Source organism: Gavia stellata, chromosome 2, assembly GCF_030936135.1.
Source record: "Gavia stellata isolate bGavSte3 chromosome 2, bGavSte3.hap2, whole genome shotgun sequence".
NCBI classification, from domain to species: Eukaryota; Metazoa; Chordata; class Aves; order Gaviiformes; family Gaviidae; genus Gavia; species Gavia stellata.
The window spans coordinates 37,171,544-37,186,880 of NC_082595.1; the positions used below are offsets into that span (position 1 = coordinate 37,171,544).

The window sequence follows — 15,337 nt, forward strand, 5'->3', positions numbered from 1 at the left end:
TGCCCCTCCTTGCTGTGGCCACTGCTGGAGGGTTTCTGAGTGCAGACCAGCTCAAGAGTAAAACTGTTTGTCCACACTTATTCCATGTGTTTCCTCTCTGCATCTCCATAAGCAGTATTCTGTCAAGCTTGGGATACCCATATTTAGTTATCTCCATGTAGGTGTCTGCATGTGTGGCGAGTGTCTGAGTTCCCATAATAGTCTGTGGAGATTTAGTCCATACAGACAATGGAGCCAAGTGGGTGATTCAGCTCACCCTAATGTAAATACCTGGAGGCTGATCAGCTCCAGCCTCCACTGAGAATATTGACTATAGTGGGAATTTCTCGCTTAGCATGTGGGTAGGTATTTATGTATAGCACAGAAGTTTAGGTGTCTTGTTTCCAAATTGAATCACATACCTCTGACCAGAAGCTGAATTATTTTGCTCATTATTACTAAGGGAATGCCCTCTATGTAGCATTCCAGTGGCTTCCTTGAGAGAGTGAAGGCACAGGATGGTCTTCACAAAGTCCTATTTAGCTTTCCTAGCTGGTCACGTTTCTATTTAATCCTACCTACCACCATTTGATGTTTTACCATATATGATCTAACCTCACCTCATGCAAAGGATTTCTGTTACTAAAGCACTTTTCTTGCTTTAGGTTCCATTTTTAGTAAAGTTTCAGCTTTCAGTAAAAACTTACTTTTCCTCGCATCTGTGTCATGTTAGAAACCATCTCTTTTAAAAAGTGCTGCAATATGCCAGGCTAAATTCTGGTTTTATGTACATAATAATCTTGTGTACTACTAATGAAAAATTATGATAAAATTGGAAGTTTGAAACAAAGCTTTTTGTGGAGTTTTGTCCAGTCCTTGTTCATCATTTTCACTGTTTTGTTTGTTACAGGAGTCCTGTGCTTGTGTTCCAGTGCGTGCATCGCCATGTCATTTGCCTAGACTGTTTCCATTTGTACTGTGTGACTATGCTGAATGACCGCCAGTTTATCCATGACCCAGAGCTTGGCTATTCCCTCCCTTGTGTAGGTATGTTTTAGCTGATTTTCTTTTTAAAAGTTTATGTGATTCTGATTTCAGGGCAAGATTTTTTTTATCAATTGTTAGTTTTGAGTATATCTGTGGAATTATACTGTTTTCATAGGAGTTGTTTCATTTCATGGAGAAAATATTTGAGTTTTGAAGTGGTTCTTGCTGAGCATGTGAACTGGAGAATTAACTGGATTCCAAAGGGCATTTCTTTTAAAAGCAAATGCATACTTTCTTCACATTAGTATTTTATAATCATGAAGTGCCAGCAGATGATAGCATTACATTCTGCTTAAAAAACCCGCCTTGACCTCCACATTTCCACTTTCAAATTAAGTAGATTGTTAACTTCCTTGGCCTGTCTTCAAATACTAATAAAAAAAGAACTGCAATAGGAATTTCAAGTAGCCTTCCTGTTGATGAAGTTATTGCTACTAATTGTCACCTCATTGAATGAAATGTAGATCACCCTGAGAAGATGGTAGATTATCTGTTTTACCTGAGTAGGAAACAAAGTTTGACTTAACTAAACAAAGGTGTACACTGAATCTCGAAGATGTGTTTTCAGAATTGATTCAATTACACTGGCACACGGACTGCAAAATTCTCAAAAATTTTGCTGTGAAGAAATATATTAGAATTTATTTTTCCTGTTTCCCATTTGCATATGTGCATATAAGTTTGTCGCAAGTGCTGTAAAATGGTATGAGAATAATTTTCCAGCATATTAGAAGCTGCATAGAAGATGAGTTTGCCTGGTTACCTGAATGGCTGACAAGTTTCAAATCACTAGATGGGAAAAAAATTGACAAAAATTCTTAGGAGAGTGGCATTTACTTAATGTGAGGACATGCCTTGAGGATATTAACAGTACTGTAGTAAGAACAATTCAAAATTATTTATTTATAGTTGCTTCAGGAGCAATCTAGCAATGGTCATCAGTTCACATTTCACTAGAATTGCTTTTTATGTGCTGTCTCGCGAGGTCTCATTTTACTTCCCCCCCAACAGTTTGTTCCGCTACTGCATTTACACACTGATGTCATACTGCACAAAACACTTTTTAATGTTGTGTAAGAAAACTTGTCACAAAGAACCTGACAGGAACTTTGTACCCGGTTGTCTTTCCTTGACCTTGACATTACTTTAGTACTGTGTGGTCAGTCTGTACTCTCAGCCTCCCTCCTTGCCCCTCCAAAAGTTAATCCATTTTCTGCTCCCACACAAATTAATCGGCTACTTGAGATTAATCCATCCTTTCTTCCCCTTGCTTATCAGTTCTCTCCCCTGTTGTCCTTTTAGCCCCTTAGGTTAATCAGTTATCCCAGTTGTGCAGCAGGCCACTCATCTTTCTCCTCTCTTGTGGGCCTCCTTGCAGCCATGGCTAGTGTCACAGAGCTTCAGGCTGTTATGTTAAACTAGTGGCCCTTCCACCTCTTCTGTCTGTAAACCCATTGCTAGTCATGCTGCACAAAACTTGTATTAGGATTTTTCCATATATCTTGCAACTCTGGTTGTTCAGTTCAGAAGTTTTATCTGTCCTTTTTTCTCAGAAAGGGGACTAAGAAGTTTGCAGAAGTTTTTATCCCTTGCTGACACTAGCAAGCCAGTCTTTTTCTCTCTTCTATGTGTTGAAATTCAACACTATGGGAATTGAGCGGTAGAAGCAGAGTAGGAATGGGATGAAGAGAAAATGCAAGAAGACAGAGCTGAAATGCTCAGGGGTGTGATTTCATTGAGAGGTGAGGAAGGCATAGGCTTGGCCTAAGAAAGGGGTACTGTAAAGGATGCACAAAGGATGACTGTACTTCAAGTGAGATAGGGTTCAGCTGTGGGAATGGAAAAGCAGCTATTGCTGCCAATCTAGCCTCAACTGTGTTAAACTTTAAGTGTTAAAACAGCTAAATATGGAAATGCTAAAATATTTCTAAACTTAAAATTTCAGAACTCCCCAAATCAGAAAGTTGTTTTCAAAATACTATACATTAAAGTAGTACTACTAGTAGTAATAGTAGTAATAATAATAATAATACAATTGCGATACATTTTCTGTCTGTTCTCCAGTTAGTAAGAATGTTTCTTGGAAAAATTTCTGTGGAGGTGCTGCCCTGTGCCAGTGGAGTGCGTAGTTTAGGTGTGCCACAATGCAGTACAGAGATTCTTGAGCTAGAGCCGAATCGTGATGCTGAAGGGAAGGAAGTATAGTTGTGTCAGTATAGCAATTAAGACGGGCTCTTTGACACTTCTGGTAGGCTGATCAGGACTGCCCAGGCAAATACTACTTCAGGACCTGTGCTAGTATCTCTGCACAGTGGTATATGGTGCTGTCTAGGCATACCTGCTTGCTGAGAGCCAGCCTGATTATCTCTAAGAAGTATTGACATTACACTATGTTGGAGAGGTTCTCAGTTGCAATCTCTGAGTATTCAGTGGTTTTAAATAATATTCTATCTAAACCTAAAATTGATTGCTACCTCCATCAGTTCTCTTTGTTGTGTTAACAGTTCTGTATCAATAAAAGCATTTGTAAGCATTATCCTTCAGACTGCTTTGCAGGGTGAAGAATCTAATCAGTGCTGTTGTAACTTCACTGGTTCATTTCTGCAGCTACCTGAACCTGACTTTGTGCTATGCAAGAAATTTGGTTGTTTCTAGAATTAGGTTATATTTGAGTTAGGAACCGATGACTATTTTTTGTCCTTTGAGAAAGTCATGAGGCTGAGTTGCATCACACCTGTGAAGAAGAGAAATGCCTGAGTTGCCAACCCTGTCTCTTCTACTCTTCAGCTGCAAAGGATTTTAGCCTCCTTCATAGTTATGGATCCAGCAGCTTTCATCAGCAATGAATTCAATTAAGAAACATTCAGAACGGAATCATATGATTTTCTTTTCCACTTATTGTGGCACTACTACTGACTAGTACAAGATTGCAGTTTTGCAATCTACAGTTTGCAATCGTCATTTTTGCAACTGCAATTTTCAGTTTGTATTTACACGTGAGGATGATAAAGCATTGTTTGACACAACTTTCTCAGTGAACCCTAAAATTAATTCCCCTTGACAGGAATGAATACCATGGGACATGCCAAGAAAAGACTTTTCTTTCTTACTGTGGCAATCTTGGTTTAACACATGTTATCTCTAGCAGAGCATGACTTAAAGCAAAAAATATTAGATTTGAGCTTGATTGAAAGGTTAGATGTTGATTTGAGCCTGCTTCTAAAAGGAATGCAAAACAAAGTCGTATTTACTATAATGAGATTTATGTTATGGTAGATGACCAGGTTGCACAGACAGCTCAAACCAGTCTGTATTAATACATGTATTTTTAAACATCACAGACTAATGCTGAGGTAGTATTTATGGTGTCTTGTACAGAAAATACTAATGTTCTGAGTTAGGACTTTGTAAAAATTATTTTACTTCCCCATTTTGATGTAAGAAAGGATTTACTTAAAAACCAGCCCATTTCTTAAGGCATATGTGCACATACTGCCTTAGAACTGTACAAGAGGGTTTGGTTTTGTAGTTAAGCCTATTTAAATTGTTTGCACTTCCAATTAGTTCTGTTCATTCTAGTGTTTTTCAAAAATAGAGATAACATAATGAATATAGCCTGCAGTTTCCATTAACATTTGACTCACTGTTCCCGATTTTTATCAAGGGAATGTACCAACATAGCAAGTTTTTTATATCTTTTATTGGATCAATCTAGAGGTGAAAGCACTGCACACACAACAGAATAAAAATAAACAGCAGCTGCTATAGCAAAGGGTCACTGTGTGACAGATGAGATCAGTGTTATCACATATGTATGATAACTTGAGCTGGAAAGGATCTAGGGATTTCCGATAAACTGTGCTTCTCAAGTAGGTTTAATTTCTTGCTTCCTGGCATAGATATACTAGAAGATGCAGTTTTTCATTGTGTTCAGGTATTTTGAGTGGTTGTATCCTTGTTTTTCTTTGATTTCTGTTATGTAGCCTAATTAAGCAGGGGATAATACATGTTCAGAAGAAGGCTATCAGCTGATGAGCTATGATATATCACCTTGATAATGCCATAGCTTCACTTTGTTCCAACACAAAATGTGTCATTGCTGTGATTTTTGGAAGAACAACATTAATTCCTTAGTGCTCAGCTGCTAATCTAGTGCCAGGCAGCACTACTCCAGATGAAAACAGCCGGTGTTGAGGACCAGAGCTCTGAGCACAGTAACTGGTGCATTGGTAGGATTAGCTGTTCAGAGTAGTGTGGCAGTAGCCCGTCGATTCAAACCCACTGTATCAGCTTAGAGCAAGGACTTATAGATAGGAGCTGGCTAGATTTCATTGGTCATTAAAATAAAAAAGTAAATGTTACAGATTATACTCTCTCTGCCCTTGTTAAATGGCAACAAAAATCTATCCCATCTCTCTGTATGGTGTCTTGTATTAATGAGGCTTCATGCATAGAAATTTCCATGAGTGGTGACCTCCAAGTATCTTTGAAATAATTAATAAGGTGCTTAGAGGGACAGATTTGCATATGCATGAAAGATCATTTATGGTTATTTAGTTACTGTGCAGGGCAAAGAATCTCATAGCATTACCTCAAAGCAGGAGTTGTATACAAATATGCAATGTATTACCCCATTTAAACACATACTGTTTTTATAATCACCGTTTCATTTCTAAAATAGCATTACAGCACTATGGGTCTTCATCCCCAGGGTAAAATAAACTTCCACAGATCTTTGGTAGAAGAAAAGTTGTTGAGGCCAAGGAAAGACACTGCTGTAGGCACTTTGCAAAAATGTCTTTGCATCACTTTATTTCTTATGAGTGATCATATGCAAGATGTATTTTACAGGAATCCGGATAAAAGATGCAGTTCTCCTGATGACTGTAAAACACTATTGTATCTGGAAGTAATCTGATTTTACCACACATATATAAATAAATAAGTGAAATTACTACCAGTTTGTGTATGGAACTGCAAATAAAAAGGACTAAAGCTTTAAAGTACGATAAATTGCCATTGAAAGAAGGCTTCTGGGGAATGATTAAGGAGGCATATGTATTAAGATTACATTTTTTATCCCCATTAGATGCTATTTGTATACTAACAGTATGTTCTTATTCCTATAGGGGATGTCAATGCAGTGGTGAATCTCTGAATCATCTTCCAAAATCATAGTATCCAAAAAGAAAAGGGGAGAATAAATAGGTAATAAATAGGTAATAATAGCCTAAGAAAAGTTTGCAGGTAAAAGGAAGGAGGAAAACTATATTTGATTTGATCACTCCAGATAATGTGTTTGAATCCTGTCTGTTATAGACAAAATCTCTATTAAATTTAGGAAGGTGTGTGTGTGCAAGGGGTTTTAAAGTGAAGGTCAGTGATCTGTAAACAGAGCCTTCTCAAGAATGTAATGAGGAAACAGGCATAGTTTAGTGGCGCTTAAAATGGAAGAGTGCACCAGTTCGTACAAGAAATAAGATTTACCTGGTGTGAAGCCTCAATACGTCAACAGTCTCTGAAATCTGTGTTCTCCAATAATCCAGCTTAAAAACATTTCAGGTACCTTAAGAAACTGGAAAATGCAGGCAATGGCAGTTTATTATTAGAGGTATTAAATAAAACGGATTGAAAGCAGACACATTTGCAACTTTTGCAAGTTCTTCAAAGTGCTCCTTAAGTTTAATATTTAGGGGGTGTTAAATTCTTGACAGCTATAAACTTTTTTTTTACTGAAGCAGGTGTAGGAGGCTGGAGAAATGCTTTTTATTTTTTGTATATTGTACATCTTAGAAGAGGTTTTTTCCACTCTGATGAATTAATAAACAAGCAATTACAGTTTTCAGAGCATTTGTGGTGATAGTTCTAGTTGTATTTTTCTTTTTCCAGCATTGCCCGTGACAGGGAAAATGCAGGTATGCGACCATGTTGTCTATTCATGTTCTTAAAGGGATATCTGAGCATTTTTTGGAAGGGCACTTAGCAATAACTGACCTTTTTATTCTTCTTTCCTGGACTCTTTCTGTCATTAATTTACCATGGCTGAACCCTACTATCTAGTCTAAGGAGGGGTTCCCCAAGGGAAAGCTGGTTACTTCTTCTGTAGAGGGAATGCAAAAACTGCAGTGGTGGAGGGCAGTATAGAGGAGGAAACCCTTTTTTTTCTGTCATTCCCAAAAAGTTCTTCATAAAAATCAGATTATACAAGCTACTATACACATGCATTGGTTTGATGAACAGTGAACCTTAGATCATTTCACTATGTAAGAATAATTCAGATGTTGAGCCTACTCATTAATTCTGACCGTATCTTTCCTGGGTATTATGGGCAGAATAAGTGTTTATTAGGGATTGTTTCCCTTCTTCATGTTCATACTATTACAGCTATTTTACTATTCACATTATGGTAGTTTGAAAACACTCCATTGATTTAGTTGTTGTATATATTTCTTAGAGGCAATGTCTGCTTATCATTTGAGTAGGTAAAACATGGGATGAGAGGCAGAGGCAACAAATCACAGAGGTTACACAAGAGATCACTGACTGAGTTTGTGTTGGAACCCAGCTGAAGTCAGTCTCATTACAGTGCTTTTCCCATGAGCATATTGCTTCTTTTTCACCCCTAAGGTGTTTTAAATGTAGATTCCTCTAATTTCTTTTCTTTTAACTTTCTACAAACTCTTGATCAATATGCTGAGTAATGATTTTTTTCTATAAGACTGTATATGCACTGAACAAGTAGCATAGCTCTGTGCAGCACCCTGCAGGAGAGAGCCTTGCTGACAAAAGATTGTCCACCTCCCCTATTATTTTTTAAAATTGTTGGAAGCTTATCAGATAATACAGCTAGACTGCTTTCTACCCTGGTCTAGCAGGTGAAGCTAACCTGACTTCATTCAAGTAATTACAAGTTTATTCCAACCAGACTTTGACAGAGAAGGGAACCAAACGCGTATAGATAAACCAGATTTTTACTCTTAAGAGTTCACAAATTTTGCAGCAGTTTTCTAAAGAACTTTTTATGGTCTTCTGCATTCTCCTTGCACTGTGAGCATAAAATAAACATGAACCAACTTTGTATCAAGTGGTTTTTTGCTCCTTTACTAGCACAAGTGCATGAGGCTAACTCAAAGGATGTGGTTAGAAGTCACAACATCTCCTTCATTTCCATTTTCAATGTTGACTGAAGTTCAAACAGTGACATCTGAGGTTGGTTCCCTCAAGTCTTTGCTCTGTTTCCGTAGCAGCAGTCCATACCTAAACAGTCTCAAAACCTAGAGAACAAGCAGAGCTTGATCCCATGGTATATTTGAGGCAGGCATTGGATTCTTCTCTGGGAACAAATACAGTGAAGTCATACCATGTGATCCTTACGAAAATCTGAGTTGCCATAATTAAATTCAGCATAGGATATCTTACCGTAGGTGTTTTTCTGCCTTATCTCCTACTAGTTCTTCTGTTGCAATATATTTAATTTGTAAATTTCATGGAGATGACAGTGCACATAGGCTCACTCTGGTTAGTAATAATGAAGGAAGAGAGGTAATGAAAAAATCTTGCTTAGAAATTAATTGGCTTTAAGAACCACTATGAATGAACTTTCAAAGTAGACTTCTTGTCCTATAAAATAAGATGTCCAGTGTCAATGTAAAATAGACATACTGAAGGGGGGGGGGGGGGGGGGGGGTGTATCCATCTTTCATAATTTCTTATGCCCAGCTGAAATGGAGGTAAATTTTTGTCTCAGCTGGAGTCAGTGAGAGCTACGACTTTGTCTTTGGAAATGAAAGGTATTCGTTCTGAGTGAAAGTGCTTCTGCCCATATTGGTTTATCTTATAATAATCACTTGATGGGGGTATATGGTTGGCAAGTCACTTTTAAGCTGCCATTCGATTGAGAAAAATCATCACCTACATGAACAATAAAATCAAGTAATAGAGTCTTATTAGTTGTCAACTTTACACTCAAATGCTTGAATAGGTTTTTAATTCAAGCTATTTTCTAATTCATCTTCTGTAAGAACTGTTATAGCAAGTACAGTGATTTTGACTGGATCTCCTTGAAGTCTATCTTCTCCAGAAAAAAACTATTTTTTTTAAGAAAGAAGTATCAGCTTCTGAATGAGAAACTTTTGTGTTCATTCACAGCTGCAATAGCCAGGGCTAGATTCAGTTGTCCCTGGATGGTGCTTAGAAGTCCTGAATGGCCTTGTTTGGTGCTCCCATTCTCATCCATGGGCAGTTAATGTTAATGAAGAAGACTCAGGCTGAAAGATGGGGATAATGGAGGTACATAGAAGGAAGGAATAATATACAGGGAATAGGGGGAAGAGGGTTCCTGAAGGGAAGGAATTGAGAGAGAGGCAGAAGAGGCAATGTATTAAAGAGAAGTGTTGGTGACTATTCAAGGAATGAAAGAAGAAAGATCTGAAGAGGAAGGGTGGGTAAAATGAGAAAATAATGCCTCCAGCTTCCTTCACATTTTGGCGAGGCTGGGAATTTAGTTTTTAATGGCAGTAGTTCAGTGGTTTATATGTGGACTGTTCTTCCACGGACTGGAAACACCTGAGTGTCTTAAAAATGTCCAACGGACTGTAGAAGATGCTAAGGTGTTTATCTTAGACTTTTAGAGCAGTATGAGGGGAAGCTGACCCTTCATGCCTGGATAATTAGAGGTTTCTTAATGGATCAGTTTTTATCTGAGCAGAGGGTCTCTTTCAATATAGCGCCATCTCTGAGGTGGGCTGTGCAACCAGCAGCCTGTATAAGAAATTGTTACTGTCTGCTACCTTATATACTCCATAAATAACCTGCTGGGAGCAACTGTGGCACATTCAGCATGTGTTTAGTCTCTGAAGCCTGGTGATTAATATTCCCCGAGTTACTTTCTGAGCCTTGGTCTCCCACATGGCAGCACGTAGAGCTGCTGCCACATCACAGAACCAGCTAAGGACATACCCCTTCAACACGGAGTTGGCTTTAATTAAATTTCTGTGTCTGGAAAGTGAAAATCTAATTTTCTTTTTGACATTTTCTATATTACTACTTAGACAAAATTACGAAAATAATTAATCCCCGTGAAGCAGACATCAGCATTATAAGGGGTACAAAAATATTGCGTATAAATAATACTACTAATCACCAATCTGTTATAATTTATTGATGCAAGTTCTTATTAAAACTCTTAAATCAGATTTGTTCTCGATATAGCAGATGTGTCAAATGATTGCACAATGTAGGTGCAAATGAGGGTTATAAAAAGTGACATGGTTCAAACTGCATCTTAATAAATTATATCTCCCTAGAAATGTATTTCAAGAAAAGAAAGAAATGGGGGAAAGGAGATAAGGTGTATGATTTAGAAAAGCAATTTTCATTCTGTATCTGGGTGAAATACAGTCCAAACTAGTGGTGGCTGAAATTGGTGGTAGATGAAAGGTCTGTATGCAATAACTTAGTGTTCTCATTCTAGTCTATGGGGAATCCATGTTTGCATTACGAAAACCATCATGTCACCTACTGTCAGTTGGTGGAATGCAGAAAAGGATCTTGCAAGCATGGAAATCAAAAAGCTTCTTTGTAGCTGAAGCACTTTGTGGAAATCAGAAGTGAGGGTGGAACAACATGGTGTCATTTGCACTGATGAAAGGCCACTGAGATGCAATCTGCAGTGCTTTTATCAAGATCCTTTTATACTAACTAAAAAATAAAAGGTTTATGAAGACTGAATACCTGCACATTGCACTGTGTCAGTCTTGGCATTGCCTGAAGTATCACACTTCAGTATTTTTCTTTAGAATTTGATGCCATAGGCCAATTTCAAGAATCGGTCCTTGGATATTGCAATTGTAATCTATCTGCTTGAGATTTGTTAGGGTTTTTTTGCTGGATGGTTTGGAACTGCCATTGCACAGAGAGGGTAGATGGAGCAATGGCACTGAACACAGGCAGTTGGGACTGTGGACCATGAAAGAGGTACTGGTCCAAGTAAGTTTGGATTGCAGGGTCACAGCCTATTACAATACGCAGCCACTAAACTGTCAAGCTATTGCTTATACAAATTTGCCACTGTATAATAACAGAGTAGTTTTATTTGGAAATAAGTTTAGATTCTTTAAGATAAAAAATACATGTGTTTAAGCAGATGGTGAATTTTAATAAGGTCTTGTAAAGGAATTATTCAGAGTCTTACAGGTAGCTTTTTTTACTTTGATGCCTGATAAATTTGGGCTAATTTAGAAAATTTTATGTTTCATTTTCCAATTTTAAAAACAATGTAGCCTCATTATTTCAATGAAAGTAACAGGACAGTAGGATCCCTATATTTACTGCAATATTTTACGTTTTGACCTTTAAATATCTGTAAAGACACTAACATTGAAATTTGCAGAGTTTAGGTGAATAGCATGGCTGGACAGAATCAGGGACACCCTCTAAAAAGGAACTTTCCTAGTACACGATTCCGTCTGATCCATAACAGGGATAGGGGATAAAAGGCAAAAGAGATACAGTTAGTTGGGAATGACAGTGGAACTTATGTTTTGCTTACACATTTTTTAAATGGCTTGAAAATGAGGGTGAAGGAAGTTCTCTTATAAGACTTTCACGTTACTAAAACAGTCATGGAAGTGAAACTTGCCAGACCCTTGCTAGTTGCATTCCTTCACTAACAATTTAAGTTTGAACAGTATTCACACATTCCCTGTCAATATCTTTGCATACTTTGCTTACTGCAAATGCTTATGGATAAATTTCAACAGTAAATAATAACTTGTAATACAGCAACATTCATAAGATTACATAATATGTGGAATGTTATGGGTTACATGCCTTGAACAGACCTAGACTGAAGCACCAAGATGCATCCTGTAATCTATTTATTTGTAACAGAGGTCAGAATGCTATGGGAGCAATTATATTTGAAACTGAGAGCATCTAGTAGCATCCTGCTGTGCTTGCAGTCACCCACTATCTGCCTCTCAGTACCTGTTTTCTTCTCTTCTCTGTTCCCCTTTGCCCTAGATGTCTCTTTTTAAACCTCATTTTTTATGAGGCACCTGCTATAAAAGCAATGATCTGGCAAAGTGTGCAGTTGTTGCCATTTGGTGCACACCTCAGCTACTCCACCTTCAGCTCTGTGCCTCACACTGCATGAGACACTCACCAATGCTTCAAGAATGCTTTTACTGTTAGACTTTCACTGAAATGGCCAAAATATCCAGGGCAGAATTTTATTGTATTAACATCAATTTAGAATTCCAAAGAAATTTTCACCCCCATTTAAGATATTTGGTTGTGACTGTGAGGTCATTTTATATATGTGTAAAACACAGCTAGCTTAGTTGAAGGTGTTAAAAAACAGACGAAACATCTTACTGGGAAATACAGTAAAAAAGGTATGCACAGTAAAAGTCTCCTGCTTAGTTGTTCTGATTTCTTTCTCTCTCTTCGTTCCTTTCCTTTTTTTTTTTTGCTCCCAAGAACAAGCCTATCCTGATTCTACATTATTTCTTTTCACAATTTATTTTTTCCTTTTTCTTCTTCTTTCTGAGAGGCAAAATATTTCCTATTCTGTCCTTCATTGCCATTCCCTTTGTTGTCTGCCCATCTTTGTTGCCTTATTTGCCGATCCCTAAATATTACTGGTTCACCCTCTGATTCTTTTCCATCTCTTTTTCTCTTGCTCTTCATTTCTCCTTTCGTCTTTTTTTTCTCTCCCTCACCTTGTCATGCCTTGCTGTCTCCTCCTGCCCTCTTTTTTCTAATTGAGATTCCAGTCACTCTTGATCTCTTCTGTAAGGACCACAAAGCAGTGAGGCCTCTGGGTAGGTAAAACGGTAAGGAAAATTGACTCTGGAGGTGGAGTAATGTAAAGGGGTCACTTCTGAAGGTCAGTTTTATTGTCTGTGATCACTAGGGAAAGGGCATTTCCTATTGTCCCTTGGCTGCGTAGGTGAGCCAGCTAGGTCTTAATGCCTGCCTTTTTCTTTCCCGTCTCCCTGTGCTCAGCTTAGACACCAACCAGTGAATCGTGAGCAGGAATATTCACGTTCACTTGTTGCATGCCTGACGCTGTTACTGCGTGTCCCCTAGAGAAAGGCAATGGGAGGAGTTACAGATTAAGGCTGGTCCTCGCTGATAACTTGGCCCAAGACAGCTGCTTGGGAAAGAAAATCCTGTGTCAAATGGAGTGTGGGGCTTGGGGGCTTGCTTATTTGTTTTGTGACTGACACATGATGTTTCCTTCATTATCCTTACCAGGTAGGAAAACAATTAATAAGAGTTTGGGGCTTTTTTCTCTCTTTTCTTCTGTAGCCATGCATGCACATAAATACACATAGGCACAGCCTTCAGCAGGATTTCTGGCCAGTTGAAACACAATCTAAAGTACCAAAAAATTGAAAAGCCCTTTTTTTGCTTTCTACTGTTAGTAATACGAAAGAGTGTACAATGCCAGGTACAAAGGAAGCTCAGCTTGTCAGTTAAATAGGCTGGCTGGCACAGTCAGATTTTGTTTTTCATGATCCATTGCCCCAAGTAATAACCTCTGTTTATATCACTGCTGGAGGAAGGCTGGAAATTATGGAGGCGTTTTTGGTAATAACTGCTAGCAGGGAGACAGTATTTACCAGAGAGTCTGCAATGAGACTCTCAGGTAAATAATAAGCATTTTAGAAAAACTACCTAATTGTGTATTTAATCGCTTGGAGCCATTCCAGTCACTTGGGAAAATAATGTGCGTTTTGTAAATCTGCCTAATTATTTATTTGTGAAGTCATTCTAGCCTCTGGGGTAAGTAGTGTGAATTTTACGACTTACCATACAGATCTGTTCTGCTTGAGAATGTCAGAATTTAAAAAAAACCACCCAACACACCCCAAAATACTAAACCAAGAGAACGCAAAAATACATTATTAGCAAACAGAGTGGTTTGTCTACTTTTCTGTCTGGTGCTCTAGTGTTTCTATAAAGGCTTCAAACTTTATTCTGCTTTAACATTGCAGTCTTCTATTCTCAATTGGAAGATGAGCAGTGAAGTTCAAGTAGCCATATTTGTAGATGGCACACCATCTGAATAGGGAGTTTTGAGGCCACTAATGAATCAGGCTAACTCTAGTCAGCAGTTATTAAAAGCTAGAGCACAGTTAAGGTCAGAAACTGCATAGCATCTTTGCACTGGATGTAACAGTTTTCTCTTACAGTGGTATGAATAATGAATTGCATACTTTGACTATAATTAGTTTCTAGCAAGAGAACTGAATGTCTGACATATATCTGTCAGAATTAAAATAAGTCATTTTTTTTTACAGTGTATCTGTCAGTCCACATGGAGTTATTTATTCTAGTAGTATATGTTCTTCCCTCTCTCAATTTGTGCATTTTTCACTTTGGGCTTTTTCCTTTATTCAGGAATTTATAGACTCTTTTCCATAAACTATCATGAAAGCTATTCTGGATTTACTTGGTGTGACTCTGTATTTGCTGTGTATTTTTAAGTGCTACAGAAGTCCACTTGAGAAACTAGTTTTTATTTTTGCAAAAAGCTAGAAATAATTTTTGTCAGAAAATACCTCGAGGCAGAAGTATTTAAAAATGGTATATTTACCCTATTTGATGAAAAGTAGAATTTTCATAATAATAAATCTAGTCAAGAGGAATTATGTGAAGAATCAATTTCTTGACATTGCATTTTCTTACAAAGTAAATTATGGTTTACTTCGAAAAATGCAAAATACTATCAGCATTTAGAATGTTTTCATTATCAAAACAAACGTAGAATATTGTTCAAGAAAAAAATCTCAATGGGTTTATTTGGAAAACTAGTTATAGCCTCCTTATCTCCTCCCGACTTCATCTGGATTTATGGACATGTTACATGAAATTCTTTTCCCATCACGGAAGCATCATCCAAAAGCTGAGGACAAAACAGGCACATTATGCCTGTAATAAATGTTGCCCCTAAAGGGCCTAATCTCTTGTGCTCAGTTGGATGACATCCACAATAAATAAGAGGAGGAAATTCTAACAAAGGTTTCTTACATCATTCTGTCCCCATTTCTGTTTCATCGTAGGGTAACCTAGGACTCCCCCACCTTTTACTCATTGCCCTTATTGCAAGTAGCCTGTAGCTCATTCTTTTGTTTCCCTCTTTTCAGAAAATTCTGGGTATGCTGCTACTTCGATTCAGTCCTTCACCAATGGAAGGAATATTGCTCATCTGCAGTGCACAGGAACATGCATAATTAGCAGCACATGCTTAACCCAGTTGGTTGGTACTCATAGGCTTATGTTTATGCATGGGCTTGCGTAA

At 37.8% G+C, this 15,337-nt stretch overlaps 1 protein-coding gene across 1 annotated transcript in view; it reads left to right on the forward strand.

Moving 5' to 3' along the window:
- PRKN (parkin RBR E3 ubiquitin protein ligase) overlaps positions 1-15,337 on the forward strand; it is a 686,369-nt gene that overhangs the window by 387,215 nt on the left and 283,817 nt on the right. The window contains exon 9 of the mRNA XM_059828079.1: positions 890-1,026. Within this exon, the coding sequence (XP_059684062.1) occupies positions 890-1,026 (137 nt within the window). The remainder of the gene's footprint in view (positions 1-889; positions 1,027-15,337) is intronic.